The sequence below is a fragment of the Bos indicus x Bos taurus genome, chromosome 1, assembly GCF_003369695.1.
Source record: "Bos indicus x Bos taurus breed Angus x Brahman F1 hybrid chromosome 1, Bos_hybrid_MaternalHap_v2.0, whole genome shotgun sequence".
In the NCBI taxonomy this organism is placed as follows: domain Eukaryota; kingdom Metazoa; phylum Chordata; class Mammalia; order Artiodactyla; family Bovidae; genus Bos; species Bos indicus x Bos taurus.
This window is the reverse complement of record NC_040076.1, coordinates 116,290,501-116,317,620: the sequence shown is the minus strand read 5'-3', so window position 1 is coordinate 116,317,620 and position 27,120 is coordinate 116,290,501. Positions and strand designations below refer to the sequence as shown.

At 41.3% G+C, this 27,120-nt stretch overlaps 2 protein-coding genes across 8 annotated transcripts in view; one reads left to right on the top strand and one right to left on the bottom strand.

Annotated features, from left to right (window-relative positions):
- Nucleotides 1-27,120, top strand: part of MED12L (mediator complex subunit 12 like) — a 368,061-nt gene that overhangs the window by 128,645 nt on the left and 212,296 nt on the right. The gene's annotated exons all lie outside the window — the stretch shown is intronic.
- P2RY14 (purinergic receptor P2Y14) overlaps nt 10,344-27,120 on the bottom strand; it is a 66,010-nt gene continuing 49,233 nt past the window's right edge. For 3 of the 6 annotated variants that reach the window (XM_027543518.1, XM_027543528.1, XM_027543523.1), the window contains 2 exons: nt 19,708-19,813; nt 10,344-12,515 (listed from right to left, as the gene is read on the bottom strand). In XM_027543518.1, coding sequence (XP_027399319.1) covers nt 11,476-12,489 — 1,014 coding nt within the window. In that variant the 5' untranslated portion in view covers nt 12,490-12,515; nt 19,708-19,813 and the 3' untranslated portion in view covers nt 10,344-11,475. Of the gene's footprint in view, nt 12,516-19,707; nt 19,814-21,325; nt 21,429-27,120 lie in introns of those variants that run through there. The other 3 variants (XM_027543545.1, XM_027543540.1, XM_027543534.1) reach the window with 2 other exon arrangements.

The window sequence follows — 27,120 nt, the reverse complement described above, 5'->3', positions numbered from 1 at the left end:
GCAGGCGGATTCTTAATCACTGGACTACCAGTGGTGATGGCTGATATATACATTCTAGAATTTTTCTGAGTATGCTCACATAATCTCACATCATCTCACAGAGGATGAAATGGTTTGGATGGCATCACTGACTCAATGGACATCAGTTTGAGCAAACTCGGGGAGATAGCGAAGGACAGAGAAGCCTGGCATGCTGCAGTTCATGGGGTTGCAAAGAGTTGGACACAGCTTAGTGCCTGAACAACAGCATGCCCACATAAAAATGTTACCATGTTGTGCACACTGTTTTATAGTTGGTAATTTTTTTTATTCAAAAATGTATTGGACCTGTTTTTCTAAGTTATGAGAGTAAACCTGCAATGTACTTTTGTCAACTTGGCCACAACGGCATAATGAATTGAGACAGGTACTTAGTAGTTAATAACTTGTATGAAAAGGGACCCTCTGATGTACATGTAAATTAGATAAATGTTTCTTCGTCCTTTGAGGGAGTAAGTTGTGTGGGCCAAAGGTGATTTGTCAAAGCAAATCATTACCTGATCATTTGGGGTGGGATCTGATCTGGTTTTTCTGTTGCTTCATTGACCTGGTGGGTACTTTGGCTTTGTCTCTTTTTCTCCTAGTAATTCTTAGTTTTCTAAATAATAGTCAGAAGAAGCTTTGCTAGGATCTAAAATGCATTCCTTTGGTATTCACTCTTCAAAAGAAAAGTCTCTAAAAGACTAAATGAGAACTGTCAAGCTGGAGGGAATGTAAGGTGGATCTAGGGAACTTTTGAAAACAACAGTCTTCTATAAGGACACTTATGATGACACTGTCCATTGGTTTCAGATACACTGGTGGTCTTTCAAATTCAGATAGCTATTATCATTTTGCAAAAGAATAATTTTTACATATATTCACTTAGAAATTAGTGGGAAAAAGTGCCAGTCTTTCTCAAACTTTGTGTTTGATTTGGGTTAGGAACCAGTGTTAACTTTCATCATAATACGAAATGCTCTCTCTTTTAAGACACTAATATGTGCATCATTACTGGCTAGGACTCACTGAAAAATACACTTGTATTTTGTAGTAGTCAAGTTAAGTGAGCAGTTATGATCAGGGTTTACACTCACTGGGGGATGGTGAAGGTGAGATGGAAAGAATTTGAGATACAGGTGGCTGCCAGCTGAGTGGTGACTGGTTTTAAAATATGATATGAAGAAACATTGAAATCAAAGGTTTTTGGTAAAGTTTATTTTTCTTTTTTTTAGTTAGACATAGTCATATGTGTACTTCCCTCTTCACTTTGGGGTATGCTGCTGCTGCTACTGCTGCTAAGTCGCTTCAGTCGTGTCCAACTCTGTGCGACCCCAAAAACGTCGCATGTTGGCTTAAAGCTCAACATTCAGAAAACGAAGATCATGGCATCCGGTCCCATCACTTCATGGGAAATAGATGGGGAAACAGTGGAAACAGTGGCTGACGTTATTTTTTTGGGCTCCAAAATCCATGGGGTTACAAAGAGTTGGACACAACTGAAGTGACTAACATCACACAGTCTTTTAATAGTGAAACCAAGCATGTTCTTCCTCATTCCTGACAGTGAGCTTGAGGCACCCTGGAGTTTTGTGGAAGTTTCTTCACAGGGTAAGAAGCATTCTTTTTTGGCCTGCTGTCCACTGTTGTTTTTGTCTTTAACACTAGTTCCATTTGAGTTTCCATAAATCACTTCTTTCTGTTTCATTAAGGGCAAGTGCTTGTCAGTGGGTATTTTCTTAGCGTTCTAGGAAATTGCGCATCATCACTAACCCAGTATTTCAGAAACCCAAGTGGGAAGAAGTGAGGGGAAGTTGTTTTTCCCCTACCTCGGTTGTGGCAATACTTTTTATTTAAGAAATGATGAAGCATTTACTTTAATGAATATTTTGTATGTTTAAAAATTGAAAGTAAATTGCCCCATGAATTGACAAAAAAGATCTTTTTGTAGTCTCTCCTTTATCCACACAAATGATAGTTTTGATGTTGTTGAATGCAAATACCAAACAACTGTATTTCAATAGAAGCATCGTTTTTAATGTGTAACATTCTTAAAATTTGCTTTTCAAACATAGCATGGTAGCCTTTGGAATTAATAAGGAAGGAAAAAAAAAGATTATTGAGGTAGGTAGCCACTGCCACAGCCAGGAACACACGTTTGAGAATTTATTTTCTTTGAAGAAATCTGTAAAATAGAGGCAGAGCTTCTCTTTACAAATGGGGAAACTAGAACATGAGGGAAATTGAGGCCTTGCTCCATGCTGCACAGTTAGACCCCAGTGTTCCCCAGCACTTAATTATTCTAGTTCAGATGAAAGTGTTGGATGGAAAATGTGGTTACCAGGCTGCCAGGGCAGTCATATCCCCCTCCTCCCACCTGCAAACACACACACGTTTAGTGTTTACAACTGTTTGAACTTTAGTGCCAGGTCAAAGAAAGAGGCTACCAGGTCAGTTGTATCCCCTCCTCCCACCTGCAAATGCACACACATTTAGTGTTTACGACTGTTTGAAATTCAGTGCTACTGGGCAGTGGAACAGGCACCTTTGTGCCACACTTTCCTCTCGGAGTTTGCAACTTGAGATGTTGATAGTTCAAAATAGTTTGCGTCCTGAATTTTTAAATGATCTTCAGGCAGGAGGCTGTTCTTTTGGTTAACAAATGCCTGTATCTGGAGCATTTCTCCAGCAGCTTCTGTTGCTCCAAGTCACCCTTCTCTCTGGAGTCATTGTGCTTTAGGTGTGCATTTTGAAACTGTTTTTTAAAGGTGGATAATCCCCTTTCCCACCTGAATTAGTCCAAAGACATTCTTTCCTAACTCTTAGATTGGTAGCTTCAGATCTGATAGTGACAGATGTGATTAGACAGAGTAGTTTTAAAGTGAGATGTAGATGCAGAGCTGCTAACATGTTACAGTTTTCTTTCTGCATTGTTTATATTCTGCTTCAGTTTTCCCTTTTTAATGAAGCGAAGGGTAAAAATTTGGGGATATTTTGAAGACAGAAGTGTTTTGGACCTTCTTAAAATGTGAATTTGATTGTAGGGGTGGCTGAGTCTATTGTGTCATTCCCCTGTCTGGTGCTTTTGATTTTCTGCCTTTTTATTGGCTGCACAGTGTTAGCTGATCAATATACGATTCATCTCATCTTTCAGTTGGGAGGTATAGCTGTGCTATTTGGTCCATGGTTATAAAATAATTAATAGCTGGGGAAGTCCCTTAAAAAGAACTTTTTAAGGTTATCTTGTGTCTTTTTAGTCACTGAAATTATCCCCCCTGCCCCCCGCCTGAGTATGATATGATCCGTTTCTTGTGCAGTTTGAGTAACAAGTTTTTGAAGTGCAGGATACCAAGATAATCACGGTGGTGTGATCACTCACCTAGAGCCAGACATCCTGGAATGTGAAGTCAAGTGGGCCTTAGGAAGCATCACTACGAACAAAGCTAGTGGAGGTGATGGAATTCCAGTGGAGCTATTTCAAATCCTGAAAGATGATGCTGTGAAAGTGCTGCACTCAATATGCCAGCAAATTTGGGAAACTCAGCAGTGGTCACGGGACTGGAAAAGGTCAGTTTTCATTCCAATCCCAAAGAAAGGCAATGCCAAAGAATGCTCAAACTACCGCACAATTGCACTCATCTCACATGCTAGTAAAGTAATGCTCAAAATTCTCCAAGCGAGGCTTCAGCAATACATGAACCGTGGATTTCCAGATGTTCAAGCTGGTTTTAGGAAAGGCAGAGGAACCAGAGATCAACTTGCCAACATCTGCTGGATCATGGAAAAAGCAAGAGAGTTCCAGAAAAACATCTATTTCTGCTTTATTGACTATGCCAAAGCCTTTGTGTATATCACAATAAACTGTGGAAAATTCTGAAAGAGATGGGAATACCAGACCACATGACCTGCCTCTTGAGAAACCTGTATGCAGGTCAGGAAGCAACAGTTAGAACTGGACATGGAACAACAGACTGGTTCCAAATAGGAAAAGGAGTATGTCAAGGCTGTATATTGTCACCCTGCTTATTTAACTTCTATGCAGAGTACGTCATGAGAAACACGGGGCTGAAAGAAGCAGAAGCTGGAATCAAGATTGCCAGGAGAAATATCAATAACCTCAGATATGCAGATGACACCACCCTTATGGCAGAAAGTGAAGAGGAACTAAAAAGCCTCTTGATGAAAGTGAAAGAGGAGAGTGAAAAAGTTGGCTTAAAGCTCAACATTCAGAAAATGAAGATCATGGCATCCGGTCCCATCACTTCATGGGAAATAGATGGGGAAACAGTGGAAACAGTGGCTGACGTTATTTTTTTGGGCTCCAGAATCATTGCAGATGGTGATTGCAACCATCAAATTAAAAGACGCTTACTCCTTGGAAGGAAAGTTATGACCAACCTAGATAGAATATTAAAAAGCAGAGATATTACTTTGCCAACAAAGGTCTGTCTAGTCAAAGCTATGGTTTTTCCAGTAGTCATGTATGGATATGAGAGTTGGACTGTGAAGAAAGCTGAGCACCGAAGAATTGATGCTTTTGAACTGTGGTGTTGGAGAAGACTCTTGAGAGTCCCTTGGACTGCAAGGAGATCCAACCAGTCCATTCTAAAGGAGATCAGTCCTGGGTGTTCTTTGGAAGGAATGATGCTAAAGCTGAAACTCCAGTACTTTGGCCACCTTGTGTGAAGAGTTGACTCATTGGAAAAGACTCCGATGCTGGGAGGGATTGGGGTCAGAAGGAGAAGGGGACCACAGAGGATAAGATGGTTGGATGGCATCACCGACTTGATGGACGTGGGTTTGGGTGAACTCTGGGAGTTGGTGATGGACAGGGAGACCTGGTGTACTGCAATTCATGGGGTCGCAAAGAGTCGGACATGACTGAGCGACTGAACTGAACTGACACATTTTATGAACACTGTTGTTAATTTCCAGGAGAAGGTTTTTAGAGCAATTATCCCTTGCCCTTGCTATGTGAATCTTTGTTTTTTGGTCAAGTGGTTAAGAAAAGTTCTAATAACTATTTCTTGACTACAGGCTGCCTCCTTAGCTTCCATTCTCCAGAAAGGGTTTGTTGCTTTTAGAATGTCACAGGATAGAAGGCATGGTAAGGACAAGACAGAATTGAGGGGTTACAGGTAGACTGTGGGCTGTCAGAGCCTGTGGGGATCCAGGAAGTGGTCTTTTGACCAAAGGAGGTGAAGAGCTGCTTCTGAGAAGTGAGGGAGCGGAGTTAGGCTCCGGGAAAGATGCACGCAACTGGGTTTTGGTGTGGGGAGGGTGTTTGGGGCTCTCAGTCTGAGTGCATAGAGTGTGTGTGTGCAGGGTCTGTGTGAGGAAAAGGCTGAGACCAAATCTCGGAGCCATCTGGTGCATCTTGGATGCTTTAGTTAGTAAGCAGTGGAGAGCTGAGGAGAGTTGTGTGAGGAGAGGTCAGTTCAGTAGTAGCAGGTGATTCTGCGGGTGTTGGAGTATGTTGGGCTGGATTGAGAGGAAAAGTGGAAGACAAGATCCAGTTTGGGGGTCTCACAGTCTTTTTAGGTGAGAGGCAATGAGGATCTGGAATTGGCCCAGAAGAGATGGGCAGTTGGGAACAACTGTAGAGGTGAAATCGCGGAGGAGTGGGCCTGGCGGGAAGCAGACTATGGTCTTAGTTCTGGGATGGGAAGTCTGAGGAGAGACTCTGGTTTAGCAGGTAGAAAGACAGATTTGGTTTATGGACTTACTGTGTTTTTAGTGCTACCTCATTATCTGATACAGCATAATTTGCTTTTTATTTTATCCCTTTTCATTTTGCTACCACAAAAGAAGAGCAGGTAACTTCCTTTTATTAGTTAAAACTAACACCATGGAAGGTGACTGGCGAAATAATACAAACTCAGGCCTGGTTCCATCAGCTGCAGCCCTTGCACCTGCCTTTTAACGGAACCCATACCCACAACTGTGGACATTCAAGTTTGCTGCTGCTTCTGCTAAGTTGCTTCCGTCGTGTCCGACTCTGTGAGACCCCGTAGGTGGCAGCCCACCAGGCTCCCCCGTCCCTGGGATTCTCCAGGCAAGAAAACTGGAGTGGGTTGCCATTTCCTTCTCCAATGCATGAAAGTGAAAAGTGAAAGTGAACTTGCTCAGTCTTGGCTGACTCTTAGGGACCCCATGGACTGCAGCCCACTAGGCTCCTCCATCCATGGGATTTTCCAGGCAAGAGTACTGGAGTGGGTTGCCATTGCCTTCTCTGACATTCAAGTCTGTCAGCCAGCAAATCTCTTACGTGGCACAAGCCATATAAGACTAGTTTATATGGCACTAGCCATATATGACTTAGTTTTTTAGTGGGGTCACATACAAATGATAAAACCTTTCCACGTTAGCGCCACATAAAAGATTAATCTAGGGATTCTGGAAAACACCCTTAAACTAAGCTTTGTTTCCACTTAAGTTGATAGGAAATTTCTGCCATTATTTCTCTATTCTGTCCTTTGTCCTGTTGCTACTACCCATGTGTTTTGAATATGGAGAAAAAATAAACTTTGTTAGTACAGAAAATATCCATGACATCAAGAGATGTCATACAATTATAAAAATACAAATTATAAACATAACAGACCATCTACCCAGAATGACATGGGATTTCCTTTGGGTAACAGCACTGAGGGTTTGTGTATTGGGGTAGGAAAGATCTGATACTCTGTGGTTTTCAACAGTAAAAGCTGCTACTTCCTTTTGGTCACCTCTTCTCTGCAAGATTTCAGTGACATATGGATCATCACTTTATGGCAGGACATCCTCCTGATAGCTTATGGTAAACTGTGTCAGATTTGTGATCTCTGAAGAGGATTTAACTTTGGGACCAGGGACCAGACTTGATCAGTCAAGAGCTTTTGTATAGCAGAGTTTTATTCGAGTATAAAATGGGACAGAGAAAGCTTCTGACATAGACATCAGAAGGGGGACGGAGAGTGCCCGCCCTTGCTAATTTTAGCAAGCTGTTTTATGTCGGTTAGAAAGCTATCAATCAATTAAGAGAAACACTTCAAGGCTGACTAAGTGTCACCTGGCCCCTCTCCCACAATATGCATTTTTGAGATAGGATGGCACAGGTGTGTCGTCCCCCAGCCATAAAACAATTGGTATGAATAGTGGTTTGTTGAGCTGTTATCAGCCAAAAGTTCATTTTGGGTGGAACCAGTTTGAAGAAAGGTAGATTCCAAAGCAAATACATAGTTTCATTAACATGACTTAAGAAAAACATTTCCATAAGAAAAAAGCATTGGTTAGCTCAAGTTTTGAGAAAAATTAAGTTCAGGTGGAACCAGGTATCGTCATGGCAACACAGAATTTTAAGAGGAAAAAAATCTGACACTTGTAGTTAAATGTCTGACTCTTGCAGCCTATTTCCTCTATTTGAAGACCCCTGGCCTTCCTGCCTGTTAAGCTCTCACTCCTGAAAGAAGTAGTTTAACAAAACGTAGTTTGTGTTTGCCATAAGCCAGTTTTCAAAATGCTTCATTTCATAACACTGCTTGTACGAAGGGAGAACACGATGGCACCCCACTCCAGAATCTTGCCTGGAAAATCCCATGGACGGAGGAGCCTGGTGGGCTGCAGTCCATGGGGTCACTGAGGGTCGGACCTGACTGAGCGACTTCACTTTCACTTTTCACTTTCTTGCATTGGAGAAGGAAATGGCAACCCACTCCAGTGTTCTTGCCTGGAGAATCCCAGGGATGGGGGAGCCTGGTGGGCTGCCGTCTCTGGGGTCGCACAGAGTTGGACATGACTGAAGCAACTTAGCAGCAGCAGCAGCTTGTATGAAGTGATTAAATGTTGTATTCTTTTAGCTGCAGCAAATACGTATTACAAGTCTTGTTTATAAACTAGAACATATTACACAAAATAATTTAAAAACTAGTACTGATCTCAGAAGTTTCTGGATTAATCCACTTTTGCTGTTGCTCTATTGTTCTGTTTTGTTTTAACTGTAGCCATGGACCTTTAAGTTTCTTTCTTAAAAAATGTTCATTGCTTTTATTTACCTAACTTTTCAATATTTGAATAAACTCCTTATGATCTGACTTCTAACTCTGATAAATTTCTTACAGAAATTCCTCTCGTTAAAGTCTTAAATGATCTTCAAAAGTTAAATCCAAAGATTTGTTTGTAATCTTAATCTGAATTTTTTCCTTCAGTTTTTAAATTGAAGGACCACCTTGATATGTCTGGTTTCCATCTGTCACCAATGAAAGTGAAAAGTGAAAGTGAAGTTGCACAGTCATGTCCAGCTCTTTGCAACCCCATGGACTGTAGCCTACCAGGCTCCTCTGTCCATGGAATTTCCCAGGCAAGAGTACTGGAGTAGGTTGCCATTTCCTTCTCCAAGTGATCTTCCTGACCCAGGGATGGAACCTAGGTCTCCTACATTGCAGCCGATTCTTTACCAGCTGAGCCACAAGGGAAGCCCATATTATTGATTAATTTCTCTGTTGTACATTACATTCACATCCCATGATTTATTTACCATATAACTGGAAGTTTGTTGCTTCTTTGATCCCTCACTTGTTTCACTAATTCCTCCCCTCTGACTACCACCAGTTTGTTCTTGGTATATATGTCTGTCTGTATGTGTGTATGTGTGTGTGTATCTCACATCTTCTTTATGCATTCATCTATTGATGGGCCCTTAAGTTGCTTCCATGTCTTGACTATTGCAAATGATGCTGAAGTGAGCATAGGGATGCACGTATCTTTTAGAATAAGTGTTTTTTTTTTTTTCTTTAGGGAAAAATACTGAGAAGTATAATTGTTGATAGTTCTATTTTTAATTTTTTTGAGGCACTTCCATACTGTTTTCCATAGTGGCATTACCCATTTACGTTACCACTGATAGTGCCTGAAAGTTCCTGGCCTTTTTGCTTTGTTGTTTATTTCCTTTGCTGAACAAAAGTTTTTTAGTTTGATGCAGTTTGTTTGCTTTTGTTTCCCTTGCCTGAAACATATCCAGAAAAATTGCTACAACCATTGCCAAAGAGTGTACTGCCTGTGTTTTCTTCTAGAAGTTTTATGCCTTCAAATCTTGGATTTCAGTGTTTTATCCATTTGAGTTTATTTTTGTATATGGTGTTAGAAAACAGTCCAGTTTCTTTCTTCTGCACATAGCTGCCCAGTTTTCTCAACACCATTGATTGAAGAGGCTGTCTTTTCTCCATTGTATATTCTTGCCTCCTTTTTGTAGATTAATTGATTGTGTACGTATGGGTTCATTTTTGGGCCCTTTATCTAGTCCATTGATCTATATGTCTTTGTTTGTGCCAGTACCATCCTGTTTTGGTTACTATAGCTTTGTAGTGTAGTTTGAAATCAGGGAGTGTGATACCTCCAACTTTGGTCTCCTTTCTCAAGCTTATCTTGGCTTTTCAGAGGCCTTTGTATTTTCATATAAACTTTAAAATTATTTGTTCTAGTTCTGTAAACAATGCCATTGATATTTTAATAGGGATTGCATTGAACCTGTAGATTGCCTTAGGTAGTATGGTCATGTTAGCAGTGTTAATTCTTCCAGTTTGTGAGTACCATATATCTTTGCATTGGTTTGTGTTTCTTCAGTGTCTTACACTTTTCCAAGTATAGATCTTTTACTTTACAAGATATGTTCTGATATGCAGTAGCTGTTATTCAACTCTTGCTTCACCTATCCTTATTTGCATTGCATATTGTTTCCTGAAAAATACTGCCTTTCATATTTCCAATTTGCTTAGCCACAGTGGTTACAGAGGCATTACTTGGTGGTTCCTATCTTGTTGTATACTTTCAGTTTCTCCTATGGTGCTGCAGTAGGGGCATGTTAAACATCAGTATGTAATAATTTGCCCTGAACAATGGAAACTGAATAAAAACAAGCTACTTTCTTTTGCAAATATATTTAGCTAGACAAATGCTATAGCAAGCTTAGTTTTGCTGGGCATGCCTATGATAGAATTGTGATTTGTTCTTTTTGGAAGAGAGTGTTTGACCCAGAGTTGGGAGCAGAGAGTGGAAGGTCGATACAGAGTGTGAAGACCTTCCCAGATCTTCCTCAGTTTAAAATGCGCCCTTTCACTTTTGTCTAAAATTTGATGAGGTCCTAGAACATAGAAATACTTATTTTGAAAAGTCAGTGGCAAATAGGATTTCAAAAGTACTCTATATAACTCTTACCTGGGTATTCCTATGCCTTCTTTCTGTGTCTTTTATTAGCATGTGTGATCGAGTGTACTAAGGAAACCACCCATGTCTTGACTGAGGAAATCTGGTACTGTTTTTTAATAATATCTTGTCTATTAAGGGAAAAATTGACACTATGAAAAATATTTTTTATTAGTACATATATGATAGAGCTTGAAAAAAATATATAAACATACGAAAATGTTTGAGAAGAACATTTGAAAGTTGGGCTAAATATCTTCAGTCAAGTTAATAGCAAGGAAAGAATTTAGCTTTGATAACTCACAAAGCCAGCAGCCATATCCTATATCTGCACATATGAAATTTGTTTTTCATAAAATGTGATATGTTAATTTTCATTTCATGTGTAATTTATCACTCATAAATTTTAGATTTTCTTTTTTATAAAGTCCAGTTGCTTTCTACGAAAACTCTTTCTTTCTACTCTTAGAGAATAATGTATGTTGCCAGCCTGGGGGGTATTTGTGTGCATATGCCTTTCCCCCAGTCAGCCTTTATATATATTTTTTCCATACCATTGAGCAGAGGAAGTTGCTCACAACCCATGACACTACCTAGATTGTCTCTGTAGAGTTCACTTAAACATATTCTAAGACCAGAACCCCAGGCTCATTAAGTGGCTTAGCTAATCTTCATATAAAGAATTTAAAAGTTACCTTATCCTCAAAATGCTATCAGAGAAAAATTACACTTTTTGCTGCAGTGTACAGAATTTACATCTGCTTGCCTTTGAAATGTGATGAAATAAATCAGTTGGGGATTTCTTAAGTAATTTTCTCAGTGTCTGCTTACCCAGGTTCTTCAAATCAGAGAAAACTTGACTTTTTCACTACAAACTGGCCTATAAGTCCATATCAACTCTGCCTGCTTTTACGTTGGTCTTTAATGACCTTGTTGAAAAAAATTGTATAAATTAATTCTTGTTTTTAGAAGACACACCTGTGAATTGTCTTTATTGCTTCCTATGTATTTGCTGTTTAAAGTTCTGTATGAACTGACCAGACTACTGATTATACTTTTAAACCTTCTATTTTGATGGGATAAGATTAAATAATGTATTATTTTTTCTTTGATGTTACAAAATATGCATGGAAACTTACCTGTTACCTTTATTATTCCACTAAGAATAGTAATGCCTAGAGATGATACTATTGTGGACACGTGTATTCATTTTGTTTTATTATAGAATTGAAGATTACAGTATGCATGCATGAACTTTATTTGAAAGGAGGTGGGAATTCACAAAGTATCTGTGCTTTCTTGTATTATATTTTCCCTTTTGATTTTGGAAGTTTCTGAGTCATGCTGAGTTTTTAATTGGATATGCAATTTCTTACACAAGACCTCTCTAAATGGCTGGCATAGAAAGAAATAAATAATGGGGTCCAGGCATACGTTTGCAGCTGACAGTAGCAGAGAGAATTCTTTCACATAGAACAGGATTTGTTTTGACTGGCAGCTGTAATGAGCTTCTGTTTGGCTCTGTGTGTAGGGAATTCTGGCAATGTGGTAAGGTACAAAGCAGATAAAAAACACGAACATAATGCTGAATATATTACGGCTAGATTTCTTCTTGACTGATACAGAATTCTTTCTGGACTTGAAGTGGGACTTAAAGATCTTCTTTGTGATAGCAGTGTAGAAGATGATTAAGGAAAGAAACACAATCCAGAAGATGCCCACAAAGATGTAGCTGGAGGCTTTGTGCCACTTGAGGCCCAGGTCACTCTTCAGGTCCATACATTTCACGCGTGTGGCCTCTGTGACATTCCGATTGGTCAGGATCATGTTGGGAAGGGCGATGAGCAGTGTGAGGCTCCACACCAGCACCGACAGGAGTTTGCTGTAGCTTATGGACTGGATGAAAGAAGTCAAGAGAGGCTTCACGATTTTGTAATATCTGTCAAAGCCAATGAGCCCGAAGAACACGATGCTGACGTACATGTTGATGTAGAAGAGCACGGCCGAGACCCTGCACACAAAGACTTTGACCTGCCAGAGGCCCAGGCCCAAGTCCCCCAGGATCTTGAAAGGAAAAGTCAGGCTCATCAGGAAGTCGGCAATGACAATATTCTTGAGATAGACAATGAAACTCTTGGAGCTGGGCACGTAGAAGAACACCCACCCTGACATGCCATTGAGCAGGATGCCGGCCACAAAGACCACGAAGTACAGCATGGGGATGATCTGCTTGGTGATGAGGGTGTTGGAGGGGCAGGACCCCTCCGCAGGTGGGACGCTGGTGGCATTCATGGTCTGGTAACTTCTGAAGGTGTGGCCTGCAAGGAGATGTGAAAGAGTCACTCAGAGGGCACTCACGACCTCTGAGTTGTTTGCTGAGAAATAAAAGCAGAGGGCAATAGATATAACCAAGTAAGTAAGTAAGTGTTAGTCGCTCAGTGTGCCCAACTCTTTGCGACTCCATGGACTGTGGCCCACCAGGCTCCTCTGTCCATGAGATTTTCCAGGCAAGGATAGGATATAATAAACCCCAGCAAGATATAAACAAGCCCAGCAAATTCTGGAGGCTAAGTTTGTGCTGTATTCATTAGGTACCTGTCCCTTCCTCCCTTTCACCTTCTCTTCCTTCCTTTAGAAAAGGGAAGAATCGAGTAGACAGGTAACAGGAAAGGAACATTAGGGAAGCAGCAGGAGAGCCTGAGAACTGAGGTAATCATGGAGACCAGCATTTCCCTGAAATGATAGCGCTTCCTGTAAAACTCCAGAGTTCTGGGAGTACTGATTTAAATGTAGCCTCTGAAGTAATAAAGCTATAAAAACAGCATCTGTTTCATAGTAGGTTTAAGAGCTGTAGTTACAGACCCTACTTTTGAGAAAGCCCACCCTATGTATATTTTAGACGTAGGACCATGTCTTACAAGCATACATGGCCACATGTAATTGTATTTTTGGTATAGGATTATGGGTACCTTTCAAAATTGAGATATTCTGTGTCTTTTCCCATTTAGAAGCTGATTTGAAATAATTTTATAAATTAGTAAACACAAAAATGATAGAAGTACCTTAAACATTCTGAGAAATGTTCCCCAAAGTACATTCTAGTCTGTATTGTCCAATATGGTAGACACTAGCCATGCGTGGCTATAGAGGACTTGAAATGGGGCCAATCCACATTGAAATATGATGTAAAATGCACAATGAATTTTGCAGACTTAGTATGAGAAAATTATGTAAAATATCTCAGTATTTTTAATATTTATTACATGTTGAGATAATATTTTAGAAATACACCTTTCAATAAAATATATTATTAATCATAATTTCACTTAATTTTACTTATATTAAAGAATAAGGCTACTAGAAAATTTAAAATTACATATATAGCTCTCATCATACTTTCATTGAGCAACACTGTCCTGGGTGTTACCCAGAACCTTCTTTTGTTAGGGAATCTTGTGTAGTCTTCACAGATGTTGGACATAATGATTTATGGCACAAGGAAGATGAGGAGTGAGGAGTTTTTTGAAAGGTTGTTTGATGTATCAAAGAAAATGTCTGCTGCCCATCTTATCTGTAATGGCAACATCCTGTTTAACCCTTCATTCTTGTCCTCAGGATAAAGTTCTTTAACTCTTAAACCCTGAGCTACCAGAAGTCCCCTTCTTGGTCTGATCCGGCTAATTCTACCTCCAGCAACAGGCTCCTGCTGTTCTGAATCCTCCTACCTTGTAGGCTCCATGATTTCTCTCACCTTGAATCTTTGCACAAACTTTCCTTTGTGTGGAAGACTCTTCCACTACCTTCCTGGTTGGCTAACTTCTCATCATCCTTTGCTAAAGAAAGCTGTGACTTTCTTGAGGACACTTTGCCACCATGAGCCTTGGTTGGGGTGGATTGAGTGTGAGGCCCCTTGTGTGTGAGCTCATAGTTCTGTGTCTTTCTTCTATCACAGCACTCGTCTCTGTAGGTGTTTGCTTTTTGTTTCCTCTACTACTGTAAGCTTCTTCAGGGTAAAAGGGATCATGTCTTTTTCTTTTTTTTTTTTTAACCATTGTATTCCTAGCATTACATTTAGGACATTAGATATTTAAAATATTTGTGAAATAAATGAATATACAGTCTTGGAATACAAGACATGAATCCCTCTTAAGAAATTTACATCTAGTCAGGGATCATGGGAAAGAAAGATTGCGGAGGACACTGGGTTCCTTGAGGATACAGAATATATCTTGTTCATCTTTATTTTTTTGGTGCCACGTATGGTGCTTGCAAAGTGAGTGAAGGGTTAGGTCAGTAAATTTAAGCAAGTGTGAGAAGATGAAATTTGGAAATGTAGAATATGAAATTCAGTCATATTGCAAATAAAAATCATACTTGCAAGCTTTGTGTGCTGCTTCTCACAAAAGAATATCTTGCTTCTGTGTACTCTTCCTATGAGCATATGACAAAACTAGAAATATTTCTAGCCATTTGATTTTGCCAGTCCTTGGACTTCCTTTGGAGGGAAATCTAATGCCCTGTTCACTTGGATCTGATCATAATGGATTTGTAGTTGACCTGCTTCTTTGTAGTCTTCTATGGCCTGTTTTATATTTAGATGGTAAGTGAAGGGTCTATGTTTCCTATTGTAAACTGCTTACTGTAGCAGAGTCTGTATCTAGGAAATAATTGGTATTGTCCACTGAAACTAAGATGCAACTTAGTCTAAGAGCAGTTTGACAGAGCTTAAGAGACTGCCCCCAGGGGTCGCAGTGCTGGGGACACTGCCCCTCAGTCAGTGTGCTGTGGGGGTCATGTTGTGTATTCACTAATTGTTGGATTCATTGCAGTTTAAAATATACAATTTTTTAAAAAGCAGATCTCGTGCTTAATTGGTCAGTCATGTCCAACTCTTTGTGACCCCATGGACTGCAGCCTGCCAAGCTCCTCTGTCCATGGGAATTCTCCAGGCAAAAATACTGGAGTGGGTAGCCTGTCCCTTCTCCAGGGGATCTTCCCTATGATCTTCCCTACCCAGGAATCAAACTGGGGTTCCTATATTCCAAGCAGATTCTTTACCAGCTGAGCTACCAGGGAAGCCCTAGTACATTGTAGAGAGAAATATTAAATATTTAATATGTATTTACATGCTGAAGAATTTCCAGAAATTATTTAATGAGTGCCAACTTTTTCTTTATAGAATAATTATAGAAGCCAATATATAGAGGAAAACAATAGAATAGGAAAGACTAGAGATCTCTTGAAGATAATTAGAGATACCAAGGGAACATTTCATGCAAAGATGGGCTCAATAAAGGACAGAAATGGTATGGACCTAACAGAAACAGAAGATATTAAGAAGAGGTGGCAAGAATACAGAGAACTATTCAAAAAAGATCTTCACGACCCAGATAATCACAATGGTGTGATCCCTCACCTAGAGCCAGATATCCTGGAATGTGATGTCAAGTGGGCCTTAGAAAGTATCACTATGAACAAAGCTAGTTGAGGTGATGGAATTCCAATTGAGCTATTTCAAGTCCTAAAAGATGATGCTGTGAAAGTGCTGCACTCAGTGTGCCAGCAAATTTGGAAAACTCAGCAGCGGCCTCAGGACTGGCAAAATCAGTTTTCATTCCAATCCCAAAGAAAGGCAATGCCAAAGAATGCTCAGACTACCGCACAATTGCACTCATCTCACACACTAGTAGAGTAATGCTCAAAATTCTCCAAGCCAGGCTTCAGCAATACGTGAACCTTGAACTTCCAGATGTTCAAGCTGGTTTTAGAAAAGGCAGAGGGACCAGAGATCAACTTGCCAACATCTGCTGGATCATGGAAAAAGCAAGAGAGTTCCAGAAAAACATCTATTTCTGCTTTATTGAGTATGCCAAAGCCTTTGACTGTGTGGATCACAATAAACTGGGAAAATTCTGAAAGAGTTGGGAATACCAGACCACCTGACCTGCCTCTTGAGAAACCTGTATGCAGGTCAGGAAGCAACAGTTAGAACTGGACATGGAACAACAGACTGGTTCCAAATAGAAAAAGGAGTATGTCAAGACTGTATATTGTCACCCTGCTTATTTAACTGCTATACAGAGTACATCATGAGAAATGCTGGGCTGGATGAAGCACAAGCTGGGATCAAGATTGCTGGGAGAAATTATCAATAACCTCAGATATGCAGATGACACCACCCTAATGGCAGAAAGTGAAGAAGAACTAAAGAGCCTCTTGATGAAAGTGAAAGAGGAGAGTGAAAAAGTTAGCTTAAAGCTCAACATTCAGAAAACTAAGATTACGGCATCTGGTCCCATCACTTCATGGGAAATAGATGGGGAGACAGTGGAAACAGTGGCTGACGCTGTTTTTTTTTTTTTTGCGCTCCAAAATCACTGCAGATGGTGATTGCAGCCATGAAATTAAAAGATGCTTACTCCTTGGAAGGAAAGTTATGACCAACCTAGACAACATGTTAAAAAGCAGAGACATTACTTTGCCAACAAAGGTCTGTCTAGTCAAGGCTATGATTTTTCCAGTAGTCATGTATGGATGTGAGAGTTGGACTATAAAGAAAGCTGAGCGCCGAAGAATTGATGCTTTTGAACTGTGGTGTTGGAGAAGACTCTTGAGAGTCCCTTGGACTGCAAGGAGATCCAACTAGTCTATTCTAAAGGAGATCAGTCCTGGGTGTTCATTGGAAGGACTGATGTTGAAGCTGAAACGCCAATGTTTTTGCCACCTGATATGAAGAGCTGACTCATTGGAAAAGACCCTGTTGTTAGGAAAAATTGAAGGCAGGAGGAGAACGGGACGACAGAGGATGAGATGATTAGATGGCATCACCGACTTGATGGACGTGAGTTTGGGTAAGCTCCGGAGTTGGTGATGGACAGGGGGGCCTGGTATGCTACGGTTATGGAGTCACAAAGAGTTGGACACGACCGAGTGACTGAACTGAACTGATACAGAGTAATAGTGAAAAATTTCTCAGAAATGATTTAGTAAGAGCCACCGTTTCTTTCCTTTCCTTCTAGGAATGTGTATAAAGACATTTTCCACAGAGTCTCGTGACTTAGTCCATTTGAAATACAGTATGTCTGTGTGTACCCCAATGCCAGGTCTTCCTTGGTGGCTTAGCGGTAAAGAATCTGCCTGCCAATGCAGGAGATGTGGGTTTGATCGCTGGATTGGAAGATTCCTATGGAGAAGGAAATGGCCGCCCACTCCTGTATTCTTGCCTGGAGATTCCCATGGACAGAGGAGCCTGGTGGGCTGCAGTCCATGGGGTTGCAAAGGGTTGGACACTACTGAGCAACTAAACAACAACAACAACCTTGATCTCAAGGGTCGAGAGCTACGTTCTCTGTTTCCTCAGTGTCAAAAATTGAGCATATGTGCCTTGCAGTGCATTTCACTTCCCTCTCCCTTCCTCATTTGAGATTGGTGGAAGGGGCTAGCTGACCCAGGCAAACTTCTAGAGCAGGAGTGCCTTCTGAAATGAATATTCGATTGTTGCTTGGATCTTTTTCTCCAAATGCCATCTTCTTGCTATTTTGACCTGTTTTGAAGTAATGGCAGATCAGAATCTTTCCATATTAGATGTGTTGACTGGGAGAAGAGAGTATTACTGCTGCCTGGGTTGCTGTCTGGATACAGCAGAGGCAAATTTAGGGACAGTTTACATGGGTCATGAGCTATAGCTAAATCCGAGACAGTGTTAGCAGAAATTTTCATGCTTTTGAGTCTGTGTTTCTTGAACAGTAGTGTTGATGGCAGGGCGATGTGACCGCCCGGTACATAATTTGCCATACTTGGTCTTGGTGTCTCAGGGTGTGGCAGCCTTCTCTGCAGTGATGGATCAAGAGATGTGTGGAAAAAACTATCTTAAGGTATCTACAGCAGGTGAGGCCAGTTAGACATGGAGATCAAAAGGCAGGAATACATGTGAGATGAATAATAGGACACAATGATAATAGAGACAGGTGTTACTTTGACCTTGTACCTTCTGTCCTGTCTCCTCTCCTTAAGTATAGAGGTGATTTAGTATCCTGATAAAGAGACCTACTCAAACTTCAAACCCTGTCACAGATGGAGGAGATACTCACATATGGATGTTGATTTTATACTATAACATAAAAAATAAATAACCAAATAAATCAGAAAGAAAGAAGGTCTTGGTGTGGCCCAACAACACTCCCTTCCCTGCCCCAGGCTCTGAGCTGATTTACTGTTTCTAAGCAGCTTGTCCCAGCCCATTAGAGATGAGAGACAGGCAAAGGGGGAGAAGGAAAAAGGACAAGCACTTCTGGATGATGATCTACTGAAATAAGGGGCATTCTGGAGAGCCAGTTTGTGGAAGTGTAGCCAGTCCTGCCCATGGAAGTTACTTCTGAGGTTATCTCTGAATTTCTATAATGAAAGTGGTCATTATGTTCACCTTAAGGCTTCAGAGGACATAAACAAAACTTCCTGAATTTTTGAGACTTCATTTAAGAAGGATTTTAAGATAAGCCATAATGGAAAAGAATATATATATGAAAAGAATGTGTGTACACACACACACACACACACATATCCATTTATATTTGCTGTACAGCAGTAATTAACGGAACCTTTAAATCAGCTTTGTTGTTTAGTTACTAAGTCGTGTCCAACTCTTTGCGATCCCACAAGCTAATAGCCCACCACCCTCCTTTGTCCATGGGATTTCCCAGATAAGAATCCTGGAGTAGGTTGCCATTTCTTTCTGCAGCGGGTTTTCCAGACCCAGGGATCAAATCTGCATCTCTTGCATCAAAGAATCCACAGGTGGATTCTTTATTGCTGAGCCACCAGAGAAGCCCATAAATTAACTAGACTTCAATTTAAAAAAATATAAGGCATTAGCTTTTGTTAGGTGGAAATCTTCCTCATTCCACAAATCCAGGTAAAGGAGAATGAAATGATGTGAAACATTTTGGTCTATATAAACTGTCACTTTGGATCTTTGGTCATATAATGGTAAAATGGAATTTATGGGACCAAAAGACAGCTGTTAATGTATAGTAGGAGCCTATGAATTTCTTTCATCTTTTTTTGTACAAGTAGAACATCCATGGCAAAGTTTAATTTTTTTTTCTTTCCTTCTTTTTTGGCAAAGTTTACTTTTAATCTAGATAGTGAGTACACTTGTTCCTAGTGAAATGTTAGGTCTCTGGATTGTGCAGCAGTCATATTTTTGGGTTGTGGAGTATTTCATGTAACCTCAGGGCTCTCTCTTTGGGCAGAATTTAGTTGATCCAGGACCAGACAAGGCGATGCTCACTCCAGAAACACATTCACCATAATAAAAGTGTGTTGAGTTCATTACTCATCTTCTGTGTAATTACATGCAGTGAACCAATTTTCTCTTAAAACGGACCACCTTCCAGTGTTTTAATTTTGTGCTATAATTCTACTTTTTCTGAAGAAGAGAAATTATTCCATCATAATATTTTGATGAAATTAACAAAGCTCTTGACAGTGCTCAAGTATTTCTTCAATTACCTTTTTAAAAATTTTGTCCAATATGAGGTTTCCTTTCAATGAAGTAATTTAGCCCAGTGAGCGCTTGTCATCTTGAAGCGGCCAAGGTGTTTCTTCACGAGTGATCCTGTATTGTAGTAGAAAAATGAAGATGTAATTATGTTAAATACACGCTAGAATGTTTTATTGAAGATGTATGTGTGGTAGCAGGGTACTTAGTCTTTAAATACGGCTTGTATAACTTGAAATATTTCAATATATGCTTTTGTTGTTTTACCAAACTTCTTGTTGGTTGTCGCTATTGACCATTATAGATTTGATGTAAACTCTGGTGAGAACCTTGTAAACTCTACTTGAGAATTGAATAAGAAGTGTTTTTAGTTACTGGTTTATTATTTTTTCCCCCTTTATGGATTTAGGTGCTCAAAACAGATCATATAAATTACTGAAGTTAACAAACAGTTGAGCCTTTTAGCCAGGAAATCATCAGCAGGCTTTCTTTTGTTTCCTGTTTTTTGTTTTTAAAACCTTTGTACCACTGACATTCTGGAGTTGACGATTTGTTGTGAGCGTTGTCCTCAGCATTGTAGGGTGTTGAACATCAACATCCTTGCGTTCTAGTTAGTTAGGTGCCAATAGCTTTATCGTCCTAGCTGTGACCAAAATGTCCTCTAGGGGGCCAGGTTGCCCCTGCTTGATAACCAGTGGTCTAGGTATACATGGACTTTACCGAAATAACAGCTGAAAGCTTTATTGTTTGATAGGAAGAGGATAGGTTTCGCAGAATGTGATTGGTTCAGTTCTGCCTTGGTCTGGGTTGGCACCTTTCCGAATTCTTTAAGCTAGCCCTTCTCAGACTTTAATGTGCGTACAGATTTCCTGGGGCTCCAGCTAACATGAAGACTCATATACCATAAGTCTGAAGTTGGGTATAATGTTGATGTTGGTAAGGCAAGGAGTTCTCTTTGAGTAGCAAGTTTTTGACTTTGTACACAGGAAACTTTAATAAATATTTGATGAGGGTTTAAAAAAACAACTTTCCTTTGCTGTAGTTGGGACTTCAGGTAGGAAAAAATAATGTTAAAGGGAGCCTGAAATCTAGAATTTTTCTTAGAGAGTTTACTTGTTACAGATTTCATCATCATAATCTCATCTTTCTGGTCTGGAAATAAAAATAGATATTTTATGGAGAGCCAGTGATAAAGAACATCTTATATTTACCTAGGATAGTCCTAAAAGGTCATGAGGTTTTCTTTAGAAACAAGGAGATGTAGTTCTCTGTGGTGAAATATTTTATTTGATCCAGGGTGACACCGAGCTTGTTCTGGGCAGGAGTGATACTGTCTAACTTCAGAACAGTGCTTACTCTTGCAGAAGGAAGTGGGGCGTAGGGTGGTTGGACTTTAGCTGTATTTGTGGTCGTTCATCTCTTAAATTCTGAAACAACTAAACATTACTGTGCCTAGCATTACTGTGAATTATGCGTAAACATTACTGTGAATTAATACTGGGCGATTAGGTATATTGGTGTTACCAGCATTCGTTTATGTACTTTTGTGTACTTGGAATAGTTCATAATTAGGGAAAAATGTATATGGAAAATGAATTGCTTTCAAATCACTCTTTTATCACTACCCACCTATGATGAGCATTTTCCTCTCTGTTCTTTGTTCTCTTCTTAGCAAGTGACAGTGTCAGTTCAGCTGGTAGAGAATCCGCCTGCAATGCAGGAGACCTGGGTTCAATCCCTGGGTTGGGAAGATCCCCTGGAGGAGGGCACGGCAACCTACTCCAGTATTCTTGCCTGGAGAATTCCATGGACAGAGGAGCCTGGCTGGGCTACAGTCCCTCCTTTTCGGGGTCGCAAAGAGTTGGACACGACTGAGCAACTTGGCACAGCACACCTGTGATGAGCATTTTCCTCCCTGTTCTTTGTTCTGTTTTTAGCAAGTGACAGGCTCAAAATTCCTCGTAGAGTTCAAACATCAAAAGCTTTCATTCCAGGTGCCCCAAGATCTTTTCATATGTGATAAATACTTGTTTTCTAGATGATTCTTCTAACAGTAGAAAAGAGTATAGATGTGTGTAATCATTGTGCACATGTCCAAACTTCTTAGGCTGTTTTCTTAGCATTGCTGTTTTTATCTCCCTTGCTGTAATGTGTGACTTTTTCTTTTCTCTCCTTGTCATGCCAGTATGTAGTATCCTAGATGGTTTTCAGAGCAGTTGTAATGGGATGACTAGAATGAGGATTTATGTATGGGCTACTTATTCAGTCTTGTAGTTGCATTTTATAATATTTTATGTTATTAAATATTCAACAGCATACTTTTATTTTAAAAATATTTTATACTTTTGAGTAGTATTAATTAGGTCATCAGTCTTCTGACCTATCTTATTCTATGGTCGGTTGAGTATTTAAGAATTTCTTCATCCTGACTCTTGGTCTTGCCTCTCTCTCCCAACACCGTGACTCCTGAGGAGTGGGTAAACAGTGTCTTTTTCTTCTAGGTCATAGACCTGTTCAAAAGGAAGTCATTATAGGCTCGTCAGTTTATTTCAAAGAAGTTACTGTTTTTATTCTGTAACTGACCCGCCCACCTTGCGACTCAGAAAGCCATTTCCTACTCCATTTCCTACTTGGCTGCTGCTCAGACTTCGACTATGGCTGTCTAACCCTTCTCTGCCCTCCCTGTGTCCTCTCTCTGGCCTGCGCTCTGTCTAGGCTCAGCCAGTGGGAATCTTGCTTTCTTTTGTACCCAAAGGAATGAGTACCTCCCTTATCTTTCTTCATCCTCATGAGCATTAATGTCCAGTGCTCATCACACTTCTCAAAGGCTGCCAGGGACCTCATTTCTAAATTTATGGTCCCTCTCTCTGTCATTCTGTTTCCTGACTTCCCTGTAATAGTTGATGGTATTGATTTTCGCAGGTTGAAATCCTCTGTTCATAAGGTACATTGTAGCCTTTGGCTCCTGTATACATTGGATCTTCCTTTCCTTCATTTGTTTACTAAATCCATAAGAGCATGTTTCCAGGCAGTTTGGAGATACAGTGGGGCTTCCCAGGTGGCTCAGTGGTAAAGAATCTGCCTGCCAGTGCAGGAGATTCATGGGTTCGATCCCTGGTCGGAAAGATTCTTTGGAGAAGGAAATGGCAACCCACTGTAGTATTGTTGCCTGGAAAAATCTCATGGACAGAGGAGCCTGGTGGGGTCCATGGCATCCCAAAGAGTTGGACATGACTGAGCACAGCACAGGCAGGCAGGCAGGCATGGAGATACACTGGCCACAGGGAACACTCAGGAAGTTCCCAATCTAGGGGAGACGGAACACAGTGGTACTTTTGGGTGCAACAAGGGGCTGTGATTGAAGGAGGAGGCACAGGAGCAGAGCTACCACTCAGCACCTTCCAGCTTCAGGAATGGTGGTATTAAAGCTGTCTTCTTGGGTCATGTGACAGTGAGGGTTGACAAATTAGTTAGGTTTAGCCAGTCAAATGGAGAAGGCAATGGCACCCCACTCCAGTACTCTTGCCTGGAAAATTCCATGGGCAGAGGAGTCCACCGGGTCGCTAAGAGTCGGACACGACTGAGCGACTTCACCTTCACTTTTCTCTTTCATGCATTGGAGAAGGAAATGGCAACCCACTCCAGTGTTCTTGCCTGGAGAATCCCAGGGACGGCAGAGCCTGGTGGGCTGCTGTCTACGGGGTCGCACAGAGTTGGACACGAGGACACGAGAAGCGACTTAGCAGCAGCAGCAGCCAGTCAAAGGGGAGGGAGCATGTGTGGGGCAGAGAGAGCTACCAGGCACATCCACCAGGACTCCTGAGATGATAGCACAGCAGGGGTCCCGTGGCTTGCCCAAGCTCTTGAGTAACATAATAGAGCCTTGTTAATCAGTTACTGTTACCGCCATTTTACAAATGAGGAAGCTGGTGCTGAAAATGGTTAAGTAACTCATCAAAGGCGAATTGGGCAGATGATACATGGTCAGACAGTATTAAAACTTGTGTGTTCATCTCCCAGCGAGGTCTTCCTTACTCCTATGGTAACTCAGGCAGGCATGTTTTGTGTGTGTCTGTGAGTGTGCACACGTATTGCAGGCCCTTCAGCATTGTTGTAGAATATTGTTTTTAGGAATCACTTATCAAGTATTTTTTTTTTTTGAGGTGAGGTGGACGTGTGAGTGTGAGAGTGGGATCTAGTGGTTAAGAGGTCTGCCAGGTGTGGGTGCAGTCTCTCCAGTGAGCCTCTGGGTACCATTGTGTACAGAACCTCTGTTTAATTTTCCAGTTTCTGAAAGTTTAAAAATGAACACCTGACTAGAAACAGATCACATATATTAGTGATTACAACAAATGACAGTAGTCAGTTGGTGGAGACCCTGTTGCTGGAGGAAACCCAGGTCTGCTGCTGTGGTTTGGATGCTAGGATCCTGGGCATGAGGAGGACCTTGGTTGTTGCTGTTTCTCCCTTCCAGCCAGTTTTCTCTATATGGGCATGAGGTCTAACTTGATTCCTCAAACTCCTGGCCACCATGGCCCATTGACTTCATCTTCGGTCAGAATGTACGCCAGCGAGAAACGTGCTTTCACTTATAAGTGGGCAGATGTTGTTGTCTCTGAGTCGTTTGTTGTTCAGTCACTAAGTTGTCTCCAACTCTTTGCAACCCCATGGACTGCAGCACTCCAGGCTTCCCTGTCCTTCACTGTATCCCAGAGTTTGCCCAAATTCACGTCCAAATCAATCAGTGATGCTTTCCAACTATCTTATCTTCTGCCGCTGCCTTCTCCTTTTGCCTTCAGTCTTTCTCAGCATCAGGACCTTTTCCAATGAGTCAGCGTTTGCATCAGGTGGCCAAAGTACTGGAGCTTCTGCATAGTCCTTTCAATGAGTTTTCAGGGTTGATTTCCTTTAGGATTGACTGTTTTGACCTCCGTGCTGTCCAAGGGACTCTCAAGAGTCTTCTCCATCACCACAGTTCAGAAGCATCAATTCTTCGGTGCTCAGTCTTCTTTATGGTCCCACTCTCAAATCTATACAGGACTACTGGAAAAACCATAGCTTTGACTGTCAGTTCAGTTCAGTCACTCAGTCGTGTCTGACTCTCTGCAGTCCCATGGACTGCAGCACTCCAGGCTTACCTGTCCATCACCAGCTTCCAGAGCCTACTCAAACTCATGTCCATCACATTGGTGATGCCATCCAACCATCTCATCCTCTGTTGTCCTCATCTCCTCCTGCCTTCAATCTTTCCCAGTATCAGGGTCTTACGGACCTTTAATTGAGGAGCAGTGCTAATTCATTCTCACATTGGAAACACCTGCATCTTCTTCATAGGCTGAATTGCAGACACCTCAGAACTTCCTCTTCCACCAAAGCATAAGCTCAGCTCTGTCCTTACACCTTCAGGCCTCCTTCCTGGGCCCTCCTGTTTACAGACTCTCAAAATCACGAAGACTAAACATCTGTGAGTTTCTGCCACAAACAGCTGTTCTTTGATTCCATGTAATAACAGGTAGACTGATAACATGAAGACTTAGTTTTTACTTTTAATTCCAACCACTCTCCTTAAAATACATTTAGCCAAACTCGCAGCTATGTGCAAGAGTGGCATCTCCTCGAACCTGGGTCTGTCTTCACATCTTTGGGTGATGCAGGCAGGTAATTAGGAGCTGGGGGAAGAGGTGAGGTGCCGCACAGGCCCTTCTGGGGCCATGAAAATGCACCCCCACCGACCCTAGCCTCTGTGTCAGTAACTGCATCTGGTTTGTCAGGATGGATTTGGGGGGATTTTTCACCTATAGTGTTGGGGTTGCCCAGGATTTCTCATCCTTGGTACTGTCAACGTTTTTTTGAGTTGCACTTCTCTGTGGGTGAGTGGTCTGGTGCATTGTAGATGGCTGCATCTCCAGACTCTATCCACTAGGTGCCAGCAGCTCCCATGGTTTAAGACATGAAGTAGCCCCTTAATAATAGTTATATTTCTTACCATTTTGATACAGGAATAGAATGTAATCAACTCTGTAATTGATGCTAAACTTTATGCATTGAGTAACTCGGCAGCAATACGTGATTCATATGTTTAGGTCTTGGAATGTGAAGTAGGTTTTCTTTACTGTCCTATTGGACTAGTGGGCAGGCAGTGGAGCATAATGATTAAATGGACGCAGTGGACCTTGGTTAAAAATATGGCTCAATTTCCTAATAGCTGTGGTAGTCGATTATTTGGGGCTTCCTGGGTAGCTCAGACGGTAAAGAATCTGCCCTATTTGCAGAGTGCCTCCTGGTTTCTGTGTTTACATCTAAAAGGAGAGGTAGTAGTTGCTACTGCATAGGGTTTCTATTCCTATAAGACCTGGTGCCCGGCAGTGTGTGACTCAGAGGGACCAGTGGGGGTTCAGAGAGTGAGTGACTCAGCTGACAGCAGAATTGGATCTGACGTCTCTGGGACTCGCAGTGGGCCAGGACTTCCCCTGGGCTGGGCCCCACATGTGCCCTACTTCCCCACATTTATGTGAGGTGGTTTTTCTGCACCAATGCAGGGCTCTAGGAGACACTGTAGATCCGTTTCCGAGTGCTCCGCACCTCTCCGGGGAGTCTGGCCCAGGAGTGTTTGCCTAGGGGTGGCTGGGGGAAGGCTGTGCGTTCTATGGTCCCTGGGTTCTAGTAATGGAAAGTGGCACTCTAAGTAAGTGAGGGTTTCCCTTCACTCTGAGGGAGTAAGGGTGAAGTCCAAAGCATTGCATGCTCCTACTTGGCAGTCCACGCAGGCCTGCATCTTTGATGAGAGTGATGTAAAGCTATGAAACTCCTATCTCCAGAGTTCGGGGGGCTGATTCCTTCTCTGGAATTAAATGGAGACGTCACGATTCCTGACTCTCCCTCTCCCTGCCGCCCCCCTGCTTCTGCCTGCAGCCTGTTCTTCTGCAGCATTGTTTTGGAATATGTGTTTCTGTTCCCTGGGGGCCAGACAAGGAAATGAATCTCTGACCTCTTTTTGCTTCACTGAGATGATGTTTCTCAGTCAGGCGTGCTGTACTCAGATCTTCAGATCTTTGGGCTTAGGGCGGCCTTAACACATGCCCCTTTGCTAGGGGGCTGGGGAACAGATTTTTAATTCTGAGAAACCAACTGCTTTCATGTCTTAGATGAATATGTTTATGTTTATGTTTGTTCAAGATTCAGGCTTACATATCCAAAGGAAAAGAATATAAATATCCAGGACTCTTAAGTGGGAATAGAAATACTACAGAGAAGTGATTCTTATACACTTTAAAGCCTAAAATTCAAGTACTTCCTGCCTGTTAGAGAAAGTCAGTAAATTTTGATTCAATAAAATGTATTGTTATGAATTGGGAAAATTCTTTAAATGAATTTGTATTTTGTTAAACACAATAGTGACAATGGAGCAACTATAATTCACTTGA